We start from the raw sequence: 14,710 nt of genomic DNA, 5'->3' as shown, positions 1-14,710 counted from the left end.
CCAGGCGTCCGGCCATCTCCCTGCCCCCGCCTTGGGCTCCTCTCGAGCCACAGACACCCCCTGATCTGGCCGCAGGATCCCAGCTCCATCACCCTCACCGGCTCCATGGTGCCATGTCCCTGGGGGCTGATGCCACCACAGAGGGGCCCGTGTCCTGTGTTTGGACCCTGGGGATGGCCACTGCCCATCTGCCTCTTTAAAAGTGTCACGATGTGTCCCCAAGTGAGGATGACACTGTGGTGGCCCCAGGAAGGCAGGGGTGTGAGCCCCCTTGCCCAGGAGACCACAACCCCTCAAGTGACAGCAAAGCCTTCACCCCATCGCCATGTCCTGGCACCCCACGGGGATATGTCCCCCAGCCTGAGAATGTCGGGGGGCCAGGGGTGGCCCCTTTCTGCGCCGCCCTGCCCCGGCGCTGCCTGCAGAGGAAGCCGGGGTTCACCACAGGTCAGGCTCTGCCTTTCCGGCTGCTTCTCGCCAGCAAACCCATTCCTGGCTCATCCTGGAGCACTGGGCTGTGCCGAGCACCATGGGGCCAGCACCTCCCTGTCCCCGCTGCCCACAGAGCTGCCCCAGCCTGCTGGGATGGGGGTCTCGAGGTGATTCCTGGACCCACCACGTGCCTGGTGTGCAGGACACGATCCCTGGGGAGCCTCAGCCGCCCCCAGAGCTGCGCACATCCTGCTGGCAAGTGGCCCTGGGGCTGTTTGAAGCAGAAGCTTTGAAGGGGGAGCCAGGATGCAGTGGTACCCGGAAAGCCCCGTGTGAGCGTCTGTGCCGGGCGGGCACCACATTGGCCTTGCACCAGCTGGGTGGCTTTTGGGGGTGGGTTTGGGCATTGCCGCAACAGCGGGGTCTTCACCCTGCTGCAGCATTGTGCATCGCCAAGGGGTGCTCCTCCTTCACCCCACAGCAGTGCTGTGCAATGGGTGCAGCTCAGCAGAGCTCGAGCACATCCCTGCTGTTCCGCGGGGCATCCAGGGATGACCCACCAGGGTCTGGGCTCTCTGCATCACTCCATGCGATGGGATCGGGGTGCTGGGACCTTCCCCTCCGTGGCGCAGCCACAGGCAGCGGTGGCTGGGGCAGGTGTGCTTGCCAGCCCGCGGCACTTGGCACTGCTTCCCGCGGCCACGTGGGCCGAAGGTGCCCGGGTTGGACTTTGTCCCTCTCCACCTTGGTTTCGCCGCATGTGTGAGAGGCTGCCGCTCCCCGGAACGGGGACAGGCCTGGCCGGGGGGAATAAATGCCAATGTCAGAGGGACGCAGCGAGCCGTGACCTCGCGGTGCTGGCTCACCGTGTCCTGCCGAGAGCGACGCTTGGCACGCTGAGCACAGCAGGAAGGGGATGAGGGGGGCTCGCGCTTGGGCTGTCTCCGCTCCCGCCTCCCTACACGAGCCCTTATCAACCGGGGGCTGCAACGGGAATGGGAAGGGGCCAGCTCTGCTGGCGGCACTCCGCAGCACATCCAGCTGCCAGGGATGTCCTTTTTGCTGGTGGCTTTGCTTTGTCCCCTGAGGGTCTTGGAGAATTCGTGACTCACTGGATTCCTGTCAGTCCTGTCATGGAGAAAGTACGAGACAGCCGGACTCCGGGCCGGACCCAGTTCCTTCCTGAGCCTCTCAGTGCTACGGCTGCGCTTCGTCCAAGGCCACGCTTGCAGGAAAAGGCCCTTCGGAGAGTGCTGGCCGAGGAGCTGGGTGGGGGTCCTGGTGGATGGGGCTCTTGCAGTACCCTTGTTTGGGCACCCAGAGCACCCTGGGGTCTCGGGGAGCAGGTAGCCCTTGCAGCTGACGGGTTGCGGTGCTCCCTGTACACAGGCACCTGGGTGCAATGCACCCTGCCTGGCTGCAGCATCATCCCCGTGGGCTGCAGGCGGGAGCCAGGAGCCCCCCAGCCTGTGTCCCAGCTCCTGTGGCCACCCAGGAAACCCCACACTTGTCCACCACCCACAGTGCCTCCTGTCCTGGCTGCCATGTGGCATCTGGCAGGGGGATTGGACTAGCTGATCTTTCGAGGTCCCTTCCAATCCCTAGCATTCTGTGATCTTCGAGGAATCCTTTGGCAGCAGCTGGGAGATGCTCCTCACGGGCCAGACACAGGCAGGAGCCCCTGGTCGGGGGGGCAACTGAAGCCCTGCAGCAAGTACCCAGTACTGCAGAGGGAACTGGAGCCCATGGGGAGACCATGACGCCCCTCCCTGGGTCAGAATACCTGGCCGGGGACACTGGGGTGACTCTAAGTGACAGTGACTCCGTGTCTTGGGCTGTGATAGGATGTCGCTGTCTCTCTTGCATCCAGCTGCCCACACTGCAGTTGGGGTGCTGGAGGGGGGAGTCACGCAGCCCCCCTCCCTACACCCTGCCCCGGGCAGCAGAGGGATCCCCCTGGTTGGAACGAGAGGTGCTGGCGGGGCTGCCGGGACCCCCCAGTTTGTGAAGACACGGGGTGGTGAGGGGGGATCCCGGGTCGGGGGTGTCGGGTCGTTGTCCCCGGGTCCGACCCGCGCCCCGCTGGGCTCCGCTCCGCCCGGGGAGGGGCAGCGCGGCCGGATCGCTGCCCCCGGCGCCTCCCACGCCCCCCCGGCCGGGCGCGGCTATAAGGAGCGGCGGGGGCGGAGGAGGCGCTCGGCGGCGGCGCGGAGCGGCGGGGCGGCAGGTACGGGGCAGCGAGAACGTGAACGGGGTGGCGGGAGCGGGTCGTACCCCGTTGGTTCCCCCACCCACCTCACTCCCGGGGTCCCCCCTGCCCCCCGGGCTGAGACCCGGGAGCTCATCGCACTGTCTGCGCCTCCACGGCGCTGGGAACCGGGGCCGGGGTGGGATCCAGGCAGTTCCCCCGGGTGCCCCGGGAGGCCCCGTCCCACCGAGGATTTACTCCTGGAGTGGGGGGGTTGCGGTACGGGTGGGTACCAGGCTCCTCAGCCACCCGGGGTGTGAGCACCCAGGTGGGAGCCGGTGTTATGGGGCTGTGGGTCTTAGAGCCGGGGTGGTTATAAGGGGAGTTAAGAAATCTGAAGATTTTGAGCCATTTGGGGGAGGACAGGGTGAAGGTGAGGTGGCCTGGGGCTCAGGGGACAGCACACTGGTTGCTGGCTGGGGCAGGCAACCCAGTGGGATGGGGTGAAGGGTGCCCACAGGATCCCCAGTTGCCCCCCACCCACTCACTGCTCCCCCCCCTGCAGCGGCTGCAGGTCTGGGGACATTGCCGGCACCATGCGCCAGCCGCGGGCCCTGCTCTGCCTCTGCCTGCTGGCCCAGGTGGCCCTGGCTTCCCGGGTGCGCACCCGCCGGGAACTGGCCCCTGGCTTGTACGAGCACGGGGTCTACGATGCCGGCGGGTCCTACTGCCAGCGAGGGGACGTCTGCTGCCACGGCCGCGACGACGGCTGCACCGTGCCCTACCAGGACACCCTCTGCTACTGCGACCTCTTCTGCAACCGCACCATCTCCGATTGCTGCCCTGACTTCTGGGAGTACTGCCTGGGCATCCCGGCCCCCTTCCCCAAAGCCCCAGGTGAGGCAGCCCCCACCCCAGCCAGGCAGGGGTCTGTGGGTGCCCATGTGTTCTGTGATGCCCTCGGGGTAATGGGTACAGCTGGACGTGGCGCCCCATGGCCCTGCCCTCACTGCAGAGCTGCTCTGGACCCCTCAGAGCTGGGGAAACACATGCAAAGTGGCCATTCTGGGGCCGAGCTCCTAGAAATGGGGCTGGGAGCAGCCTGTCCCTGCACCTCCCCGCCATGGGCAGGAGGGCAGAGGGGCAGCTTCAGCGGTGAGGACGTGTGGGGCAGAGCAGGGGTGGACGGTTCCCAACCCGGTTTCCCCGGTCATGTCTGGGGCAGGCGGATGCAGGTCCTGACTTAACCCGCCTGGCAGCTGGGGCGGCCGGGGGCGAGCAGGGGGCACGGGCAGCCCCCCTGCACAGCACAAGGCTTTCTAAGAAGTTCCTGCAGAGCAGAGCCAGCTCCCGGGCACAACTGGCCCCTTTATCCCCGTCCCGCCAGGCTCTGCGTGCGAGACCGGCTCCGCTCGGCAGCCCCACGCACAGCCCCACAATTAACCCTCCCGGCACTGAGCCAGCCCAGCTCCCACAAACTGGTCCCCATTGTGCCCTGGCTGGGTGGGCACAGAGGTCTGGAGGTGCTGAGCTGCAGCCAGGCACCTGCCTGGCTTTAAGGACTGCACTTATTTTCTTTCCCCTTGGTATTTCTCCCTGGAGCCATTGGGGTGCTGGTGGGACCCCTGATGCAGCCGGGTGCTCACCGGACTCTCTCCCTTCTCCCATCCAGGCTGTGCCCGCGCCGGCCACACCTACCCCACCGGAGCCACGTACCGGGAGAACTGCAACCTGTGGTGAGTGCTCCATGCTCCCCGCGCCATGTGGCACCGCCGGCGTGGCACCGGCACGCCACCTGCCCCAAGAAAGGGTGCTGGGGAGCTGTGAGCAACAGGGCTGCTGGCTCAGCGGGAGCGCGGGGGCCCGAGCTGGGTGGTGGGGTCCAGTGCCAAATGCTTTTGCTCTGGCATATTCGGCGCAGAGAGCCCGGGGCCTTGAGCCGCTCCCAAGTTTCAGCACATGCCTTTGTGGGATCCGCTCGCCCCGTCGGGTTAGCGCGCGGCTGCGCTGCCGGCACGGACCCGGCACTGCCGGGGTTTTTCTGGCTGCGCTGGTCCAAGCCCAGCTTGCCCAAGCCTGACGGGACGCGTCTGCAGCTTGGCAGCCGCGGCGGCTCCGTGCCAGGCGGCCAGAGTCCGGCCCCGCCGCTTTCTGGGGTGCAAACAGCCCGTCTGCGCTGTGCGCCAAGAGCTCGCTGTTTGCATTAGCGAGCAGCGCGCGGTTTATCTGGAGAGGGCTGTGGTGGTATTAATGGCATCCCGGAGGTGGGGAATAGGGGAACCTGCGGGCGCAGATCTGCCCGTAGACAAGGAGCGAGCGCAGCGGGGCTGGCTGCCTCACAGCGATGCAGCAGATAAGGGGAATCAAAGGCTCTTGGCTGGGGTGTGTGCAAGGGCATGAGCACGTGTGTGTGCATGTGTGTGCAGGCGTGTGCTGGAGGTGAAAAGCCAGCCTGACCTCTCACTGAAACCCCAACGCTGCCCAGCATTTCTCTGAGATCGTGGCACGTGGGGCTGGCGGCTGTCCCCCACTTGGACGACTGGTCCCTGCTGCTCGGAAACCGTCCCTTCCCCAGCAGCGCTGGCCCTTGGGGGCCGAGGCTCTTCTGCCAAATCCTTCTTCCCCCGCACTTGGCGCCTGCAGAGCAGCAATTCCTGCAGCGCTTCACCCCAGACCTTGTCCTGCCCGGCTCCTGGGGGGGCTGGCAGGGGGCAAATGTGATGCCTGGGGTGAAGTACAGGGGCTATGTGGCTGCACCCCAAGGTGCTCCTGTGGGAGTCCTCGAGGAGGTCACAGCCAGATGTGGGGTCGTTGCTGCAGCCCTGGGAGTGCTTGGGGATGGGGTGAGTGCTGGGGATGCAGGTGCCACCAGTGGGATTGGGACGCGGGCTGGTGGGACACGGGCTGGCGGGACACAGCTCCGGCTTCGTACGGCTCCTTAAAAGGGAATAGCGTGCCGGGAGCTGGGCCGGCGGGCAGGAACAAGCATGCCAAGCATTGCTCGCCGTGCAGGGGGAGCACAGCCCAGAGCTCCTCGGGGGACCCAGACCCAGCACCCCAGCATCTCCCAGACACCCCCTGCCCTCGCTGTGGGTGCCACGGGACTCTGGGCTAACCTGGCCAAAGCGACTCGCCCCGGGGGGGACAGCCAGCCCCGAATCCCCTCCCCGGGCTGGTGTCCAAGCCCCGCTCTGATGTCTGCAGGCCTGGCTGCTTTTCAGCTGATATTTTTTTTTTTGTCCCATGCTCTGTCTGCCCTCCGGGCTCCTGCGGGGACTGGGGCGGGGGGGACACAGTCCCCAGGGCCACACAGGGGGCTGCCCGCTGGTTCCTGTCCTGGTGTCACCCTGTCCAGAAGTGCTGAGCTGCAGTGTGACCCCCTGCCCACCCCCAACCCCGGTGCAGCCCCTCACTGGCTGCCCACAATGGCAGCAGGTCCCTGGCTGCGGGGACAGGGGACGCTGTCCCTCTCCAGCTGACTGTCCCCCGGTGCTGTCCCCTTGCAGCACCTGCGGCCCTGGTGGGCAGTGGCAGTGCGAGGACCATGCGTGCCTGATGGACGGGGAGCTGATCGATGCCGTCAACAGGGGCAATTACGGGTAAGGACCGGACTCCGGGAGGGTGGGGAAGGGATGCTTCACCCCTTGGTGCTTTTTGGGGGACCCCTGACCCACAGCCCTGCCTCCCACACAGCTGGAGAGCCGCCAACTACAGCCAGTTTTGGGGCATGACGCTGGAGGACGGGATCCGGTACCGCCTGGGCACCTTCCGACCCTCTCCCACCGTCATGAACATGAACGAGATGCACGTGAGTGTCCCCGTCCCCAGGAAGGGGCTCTGCCCCCGGGGAAGGGGCCGTGCCGGGTGGGTGCCGCGGGCAGCCCTTGTGTTTGGAGACAGCAGCTCAGCAAATTCCCCCTGACAATCCCTGAGCTGCCAGTGTTGTTTTTTCCCCCTGCTCCTCCGTGCTGGTTTCCCATCGGAAAGCCGGCCCCGCAGCTGCTGAGTCGGCAGAGCCAGCTGCGCCAGCGCTTTGCAAGTGGGGTACCCGGACCTGCACCCAAAACCAGCCCCCCATACGGGGTGGACAGCAGCTGGGGTCCCATGGGTGCTGGATGGGCGCGAGCAATGTGCACACCCAGCGCCGTGGCCTTGACTCCCGGCGAGGTTTAATTTTAGAGGCGCTTCCTGCGCAGGGTGTCGTGGCCGCGTCCTCCCCAGGAAGGCTGAGCTGTGCACGGCCGGGGCGGGGGCACTGTGACCCCCCCGGAGCGGAAAGGTTAGGAGTGAGTCAGCCGGCCAGAGGCCACAATGAGGGGCTGGAGGCACCTGGGGCCGTGTCCTTGTGGCACTGTCTTTGCTGGGTTCTGAGACCTGGCACTTGGCACCATTGTTGTGTAAGGAGCTGCTGGGGAGCCCAAATTTAGGGAAAGTTGAGGGATCTGGCTCCCCCAAGACAAGGGAGCACCTGAATCCTGGTCGTGCTTGGCCAAGGCTGCAGGTGTCCCTGTCCCCAAGGGTTCAGCTGCATCAGGCTGCCCCAGGGCAGTGATGGAGTCACCATCCCTGGAGGGGCTGAACAGACGCAGAGATGAGATTCTGAGGGACATGGGGTAGTGCCAGGGGTGGGGTAATGGTTGCATTCCATGATCTCGAGGGTCTTTTCCAACCAAAACGATGCTGTGATCACTTCTGCAGTGGGCTGGACATGCTAACACTGCCTGGGGACCCTGGCTCCATGGGTGCCCCGGTTGCTGCTGCGGGTGGGGACAAGGACCGAGGGGTCCCTGTGCAGCGAGCACCCCTCATGCCTCGGCTCTGCCCACAGATGAACATGGACTCCAATGAGGTGCTGCCCCGTCACTTTGATGCAGCCGCGAAGTGGCCGGGGATGATCCACGAGCCCCTGGACCAGGGCAACTGTGCCGGCTCCTGGGCCTTCTCCACAGCGGGTGAGATGGGACGGGGTGGCCGGTGGGGACGGGGACTAAACCTTCTGTCGTGGGGCTGGTGAGCAGGGCAGGACCCGGGGCAGCAGCCACCCGTCCCTGACCCCCCGCTCCCTCCCAGCCGTCGCCTCAGACCGCATCTCCATCCACTCCATGGGGCACATGACGCCCGCCCTGTCACCCCAAAACCTCCTGTCCTGCGACACCCGCAATCAGCGGGGCTGCAGCGGGGGCCGGCTGGACGGCGCGTGGTGGTACCTCCGCAGGAGAGGGTGAGTGGGGATGGGATGGGATGGGATGAGGATGTTCCTATGCTGGGGTAGGATAAGGGGTTCAAGGCTCTGGTTACCCGGGGAGAGCCCAGGGGTGCCCCATGCGCATCCTGTCCCTTGGGTGAGCAGGGACCAAGAGCTGCCAGCCCAGGTAGGATGGAGAGCGCAGTTTGGAGAGGGAGTTTTTGGGAAGGGGGGTGTTTGGGTATGGAGCCAGGCAGCCTTTCCCCTCCTCACATCCTTGTCCCTCTGCCCAGGGTGGTGACAGACGAGTGCTACCCCTTCACCAGCCAGCAGAGCCAGCCGGCGGCACAGCCCTGCATGATGCACAGCCGCTCCACGGGCCGCGGCAAGCGGCAGGCGACGGCGCGGTGCCCCAACACCCAGACCCACGCCAACGAGATCTACCAGTCCACCCCCGCCTACCGCCTCTCCTCCAGCGTGAGTGCCCGCGGGCCGTGACCGGACGGGCAGAGCCGCCAGCGTGGGCCACGCGGGAGCCGTTTGGTGCGGGGAGCGGGATGGGTCTTGGCTCGGGGTGGTTTGCTGGGGAAAGCCAAGTTTGGGAATGAAGCTGGGAAACACCTGCTGCAGGGCTCCCCGGGGGCTGCTCTGCCCTGCCACGCCGGGTGGGAGCATCTCCGAGACACCCACCCACGGGTGCCAAAACAGCCTCTGCCTGCACCCCGGGGGGTGGGGAGGGCAGTGCCGGGGGTCCCGGTACCACCCGGCTTTGTTCTTGCAGGAAAAGGAGATCATGAAGGAGCTGATGGAGAACGGCCCTGTGCAAGGTAGGGAGCTGGTGTGGACACCCCAGCTTTGCACCCTGAGGCTGGGTGCTGCAATGGGTGGGGGTACGTGGTGGGTGGGGGAAGCTGCCCTGCCTGGGGCTGCTGTGGGAGCCAGGACCCCCCCGGCTGTTCTGCTTGACGCTGAGCCGCGTACCCGCTCAGTGCCACATTCTCACCGGCCCCAGGGTGCCCGTCACGCTGCCCACACCAGCAGGCACTTGTTGCTCATTAACTCCTGAGGCTTAATCTCCGTCTCGGCAGTTGGTTTTGGTTTACTTCATGTTTTTTTTATAATCCTCTTCTGAGTCTTGTCACGTTGCCCAGGGGGAGGGTCTGGCTGCTGCCTTCCCCCCTCCCAGACGATGCCCCGTGTCCCTGGTGCTTGTACCCCCCACTGCGGGGGACACAGAGCCCTGGGAGCTCGGTGTCCCATGACTGGTGTCCCCAGACCCTGTCCCCATGCCCACAGCCATCCTGGAGGTGCACGAGGATTTCTTCATGTACAAGAGCGGGATCTATCGGCACACACCGGTGGCCGAGGGGAAGGGGCCGAAGCACCAGAAACACGGGACCCACTCGGTGAAAATCACTGGGTAGGTGGGGGGGGCTCGGGGGGTGTGGAAAGCCCCGCTCTGGGCAGGAGAAGCGTTTCCTTCGTGGGAGGAAAGGCGTCCCCTTCCTCCAAGGCAGGGAGAGGAAGCGGGAGGGTGCAGGGCGATGGGGGGGCCGTGCTGGGGGCCAGTGCTTGCCCTGGGGCTGTAGCCACAAGTGACATGAGTGTGCAGTGCTCAGCCAGGAGGGGAACGGGGCTGCCTGCCCTGTGCCGGTGGCTTCCTTTCTCCTCGTGTGGCTAAATATACCTACCCGTATTTCGGGAGCGGATGTAAATACCTCGTTCAGGGCCAGGAAACAAGTGGGGTCTGCACAGCTCCTGCTGTCGCGGTGCTGGGCAGGGTGGTGCTCACAGTATGGGGCGCAGCCCAAGGGGATGCCCCAGACTCCCCCCCAACTCTCCTGCCCTTCCACTGCAGGTGGGGAGAAGAGCAGCTGCCTGATGGACAGACCCAAAAATACTGGGTGAGTGTTGGTGGGTGTCACAAGCATGTTGGGGCTTGGGCAGTGGAGGGGGTGCAAGTGCTGCTTTCACACACCCGCATGGGATTCTGCTCAGGGATGGGGGGGATCAGCTGGGCCCCCCAGCACTGAACCATGTCCTGTTTTCCCTTTGCAGACGGCGGCCAACTCCTGGGGCACGGCGTGGGGCGAGGGCGGCTATTTCCGCATCGCCCGCGGTGTCAACGAGTGCGAGGTGGAGACCTTCGTGGTGGGGGTGTGGGGCCGCGTCAGCATGGAGGACATGCCCCACAAGTGAGCACCCACAGCCACACAGCCCCCCAGGTGTCCTTGTCCCCACGCTGCCCAGCACCGCAGCTCCTCCGTCCCCTCCTGGGGGTACCCATGGGGTGGGACCCCCGTGCTGCTGGGCAGGGGGATGGGACTGGCCCCGGGCAGGGGGCCGCATGTCCCCACAGTGCTGACACAGCGGCTGGGTGCAGCGGTGCGTGCACGGGGGGTGCATCCTATGGGATTTACCCGCTAATCCCCCTGCCCCAGGCTCGACTGGGCTGCGCTGGCAGCCTGGGGCTGTCATGGTGGTGGGGGGAGCACGGCAGTGGGACCTGTGGGGCTCCTAACTCCCCCGCCATGAGCAGCCCTAGAGCTGGGGGCTTACAGTAACCCTGCGGGGGCCTGGGGTGGGGTTTGTCCATCCCCCCTCGGTTGGGGAGGGGGTCCCCAAAGTCCCTCCTGCCACTCCCTATGGTGCTATGGCCACTGCCACCCTCCCAGGGTGTCCCTGTCCCTATGGGCCCACAGTTGGGGCCCACACAGCAGCACAGCCTGGGTTCCCTCTTACCCCCCCACCCCCAGGGCTGTACTTTTAAGACTTTTTGTATTTATTTTGCTTTTTATTATTTGTAAATAAACTCATTGAAGCCTCATTGGCAGGAGGGGCTGCTCCTGCTCTGTGTGTTGGGGGGGGGTGGTGGTGTCCCCCCTGCCCCCCACCTGCCTTGTCCCATGGTGGGGGAACATGCTTTAGGAAGGGCGGGGGGGTGAGATAAGGCCCCGCTCATTGTGCGCCTTCCTGCCCCCCCCATCCCGGGACTGCGGCCAAGGGCCAGCGCTGGCCCCACCACAGGCATGCGCGGCCACTGGGTGCCACCACAGCGAGGAGTGCCACCCCAGCCAGATGTGCCACTGCATCTGCTGCTGCAGCCAGATGTGGCACCACAACCAGATGCGCCACCCCCCCCAGCACCCTGGGGACACTTACCATGCGTGGCAAGCGCCACCTGGTGGTAATAGTGAACACCTGCTGCTGCAGGCACATGGTTGTGCGAATACACATGGGTATGTACAGAGAGAGATATATATATATGTGTATATGTAGGGGACTATACATACATACACATGGTTGTGTATATATATACACACACACACACATATATATATACACACACAGGAGTGTATATATATATATGTACATATACACACATATATACATATATATGCACGTATATATATACACACGTGTATATATACATATATATATATACACGTGTGTATATATATACGTGCATATATATGTGTATATATATACACACACACACATATATATACACACACACGTGTGTGTATATATATATATATCTATACATGGGGTGACACTGGGTAGGGCAGCATCCCCAGAGCCTGCTCCACAAACACAAACCAGCCCGCAACCAGTGCACATCGCCTTTTATTCAAAAGCTGTAAAAATAAGCTCTAAACCGTCTGAATTTGGCTTTAGCAGGAACTAATCAATACAGACATTGGCAACAAGGCGGGGGGGGATGATCCTGTGTGTCACTGCAGCAACGTGACCTGTTCCAGCCGCACAGAGAATCGGGGCTCCAACCCCCAGGAAAGCCAGAATGTTTCCAGGAAAGCTCAGCTCTTGGTCACCAGAAAGTCCCCAAAAATGTGCCAAGACAGGGACATCCCACTGCAGTCAACCCACCAAGCAGAGGGACAGTACAGCTAGGGTTTAAATATGATTTTGTGTCTGGCAAGGGAGGATCTAAGCACTCCCTGGGATGCATGGCACAGGCTACTAGTTTGGCCGTCCCAGAACCAGGCTCCAGTTTGGCAGGGAGGCACCTACTGCCATCAAGTGGGAACAAGGAATGGAAGCCAATAGGGGCCCCCTTGGGTCTGGGGGCTCTTCAGGCTGTAAAACCATCCCCGGGAACATCTCACTCTTCAGGAGGCGGCAGGTCCCGCACAGCTCCTGGCCGTCTCGCAGCCCTCACATCATGCGGGTCACGACCATGGTGAGGAAGTCCTCGTAGCTCAGGCGCACGTTGCCCACCAGCCCCGTGTCCTTCTCGCGGAAGGCATCGGTCGTGCTCTGGAGCTGCATGCAGATCTGGATGAAGCGGTCGAGCTGGATGCTGGGGTTGGAGGAGCGCTGGGCGTAGCGGGAGAGCAGCAGCTGGCTGAACTGGGGGCTCAGGTTGTAGCCCATCTGGGAGAAAGCTGGGAGCAAGAAACGCTCGGATTAAACCCTCCCAATGGGAGGAAGAGCGGCTGTGACCTCCCTCCCGTGTGCTGGCACGCCCCCCTCTCTCCCACTGCCCCATCGTGTTCACAGGACTCTCCGACAAGAGAAATCAAACCAAGGCACGAATTCCAGACATTTTTCCCCTCCATCAGACACACACACCCAAGAGCTCCTCCCCAGGAAACATGCTTTAGCCACATACCATTTAGAGGAGGAATTTGGGGTTTCCTTAAGGAAGGAAGTTTGTGCCGCGACCCTGCTTTGCCCCCTCATCTCCTGCCCCATGGAACAGTTTAGTGCCAGCTCTGCCACAGCCAGTTTTGCCAGCCCAGCGTGCCCCAGCGCAGCAACAGGCGTGAATTGTGGCCATGGCTGCGTGGGAGGCACCCGGGAGCTCAGGAACACCCAGCCCTGCTGCAGGGATGGTGCCAGGAGGAGTCACCGGGCTGGGCTGGAAATAATAAACAGCAAGCAGAGCCAGACCGCGGTCCCCAGGGAGCTCGGTAAGGGTCAAGTCGGTGTCTCTGTCCCTCGCCCACCTTGCTGGAGCTCGCTGAAGCTGATGGAGCCCGACTGGTCCCTGTCGTACTGCTGGAAGAGGTTCTTCCACTGCTGGATGAAGCGCATCAAGGCTGAGAAGCCGTACACGTCTATGCGTCCTGACCTGGTCTTATCAAACATGTCTGGGGAAGAAAGAACAGAGATCAGGAGCAGGGCAGTGAGGAGCAGACCAAGGACACACGGCAAGAACTCTGAGAGCTCAGAATCTGCACTGCAGCTCCCTGGCACCCCATTCCAGCCCTGAAATACCTCCCGCACCAGGACTCCAATCAACTGGGCCCACTCAATCCTAAGAGGCTGGTAGGAAACAGCACCAAAACCCTGTGCTGGGGCAAGCAGGGGAACGGGGTGACTCTGGCTTGTTACTGGAGCTCTGCCTCCCTTTGCTCCCTGTCCTCTGGGAGCTGGGGCTTGCTCAGCCTCAGGTAGAGCTGGGTTCCCTTTTCCAATCAGTGTTTGGGCCCCGACTTGTTCTCCACCAAAAAGGTGCTTGGAGCTTCTCAGTTTGCCCAGCTCTCGCTCCGGAGAGCACTTACGGGCCAGTGGCTCAGAAAAGCAACGCTCAGGCACCAGGGGAACACAGAGATCAGAATGAAAAGCAGGGGGAGGGCACAGAGAGCCCAGACTCACTTATCATCAGCAGGCAGGTCTCGTCGTTGAACGTCGACCAGTTGGAGTTGACCAGCGCCTGCTTCAGCTCCTTCACGGAGATGTACCCGCTGTGATCAGCATCGACCGCTTGGAACCAGGAGAAGGCCTCGGGGTCCACGCCCGGGGGGGCATGACCTGCACGGGGAGAGGCCATCAGCGGCTCTGCTGTCCCCTCAGCAAGGCCCTGGCTGGTCCGTCCCCACGATGGTGCACGGAGACACAGCCAACACCCAGGGACTGCTCAGCGCTTCTGCTCTAAGCAGCTTTTTACAGCCGTATGATCCTGGGCAAACAGGTTTGTGGGCTCGGCAATCAGTGGAGAAAGAGCCGTGAGTCAGAGCGGGGGCTGGGGAGCGACCCTGGGGTGCTGGCCCACACACCCAGCAGCGCCTGAAGGCGTTAGGGTTAGGGTCGTTAGGGTCATTAGGGTCACTAGGGTTAGGGTCGTTAGGGTTAGGGTCATTAGGATCACTAGGGTCACTAGGTCACTAGGGTCATTAGGGTTAGGGTCATTAGAGTTAGGCTGCAAAGCTTGATTGCTGCCGCTCAGGACTCTTCGGTACTTCCCTCCTTGGGCTTTTCAAATAATAAACCGGGACTTCACGGTTTCATCCACACGGTGAGCTAACGTGAGCTGGGCGAGGGGCACCGAGCCACCCCCTCCCGCCCGGGACCGCGCTGGGGAACACCCCCCGTCTCCCGCCCGCCCTGCCCCGCTGTCCCGGGGCCATCCCGGGGACCGGGGACCCGCCGCAGGGTCCCCACTCACCTCCAGGGGCCGCCCCTCCGTAGGGCCCGGGGCCGCCGTAAGGACCTCCGGGAGCGGTGCCGCCTCCGTAGGGACCCCCGGGCGGGGGCTGGCCGTAGGGAGCCCCGGGAGGGCCCCCGCCGTACGGAGCCCCGGGGTAGGACCCTGGCAGGGGCGCACCGGGGGCTTGTCCTGCGCCGGGGAAGCCCTGGGGAGGGGGTAGAGCCCGGTGTGCGGCCGGTACCGGGTCCCGTCCCGCCCCCCGCTGCCCCTCACCCCGGCCCGGCCCCCGGCGCTGCCCCCGGCCCGGCCCCGCCGCCCCGGCCTCACCTGCCCCGGATACGCCGCCATGGCCCCGCTACCGACCCCGCCCTGCTGCGTCACCGGCGGCGTGCGCGCCCATTGGTCCCGCGGAGGACCCGCCCCTGAGCGTGGTGGATGAGCTGGGCGTGGCAGAGGGAAGGGGCGGGGACTCGCGGGAAGGGCACGCCCACAGGGGAATTAAAGCGGCAAC

The 14,710-nt window shown here is 64.0% G+C and overlaps 2 protein-coding genes across 2 annotated transcripts; one reads left to right on the top strand and one right to left on the bottom strand.

Annotated features, from left to right (window-relative positions):
• Positions 1-2,620: 2,620 nt before the first annotated feature.
• Positions 2,621-10,632, top strand: TINAGL1 (tubulointerstitial nephritis antigen like 1). Its single transcript, XM_082071379.1, has 12 exons — positions 2,621-2,659; positions 3,186-3,517; positions 4,293-4,356; positions 6,127-6,219; positions 6,314-6,428; positions 7,449-7,572; positions 7,691-7,841; positions 8,099-8,282; positions 8,587-8,632; positions 9,102-9,225; positions 9,664-9,709; positions 9,864-10,632. The coding sequence occupies exons 2-12, from the start codon at positions 3,217-3,219 to the stop codon at positions 10,002-10,004; spliced, it is 1,389 nt and encodes a 462-aa protein (XP_081927505.1). The 5' UTR covers positions 2,621-2,659; positions 3,186-3,216; the 3' UTR covers positions 10,005-10,632.
• A 782-nt stretch (positions 10,633-11,414) lies between these two features.
• PEF1 (penta-EF-hand domain containing 1) lies at positions 11,415-14,629 on the bottom strand. The gene is made up of 5 exons (XM_082071239.1): positions 14,527-14,629; positions 14,218-14,404; positions 13,428-13,583; positions 12,776-12,919; positions 11,415-12,211 (listed from the first exon to the last, which is right to left on the bottom strand). The coding sequence occupies exons 1-5, from the start codon at positions 14,545-14,547 to the stop codon at positions 11,982-11,984; spliced, it is 738 nt and encodes a 245-aa protein (XP_081927365.1). The 5' UTR covers positions 14,548-14,629; the 3' UTR covers positions 11,415-11,981.
• Between the last annotated feature and the right edge of the window lie 81 nt (positions 14,630-14,710).

The sequence above is a fragment of the Streptopelia decaocto genome (genome assembly GCF_964273445.1).
Source record: "Streptopelia decaocto genome assembly, chromosome: 23".
Taxonomy (NCBI): Eukaryota; Metazoa; Chordata; class Aves; order Columbiformes; family Columbidae; genus Streptopelia; species Streptopelia decaocto.
The sequence above is the reverse complement of the archived record's forward strand: the minus strand, read 5'-3'. Positions and strand labels throughout refer to the sequence as shown.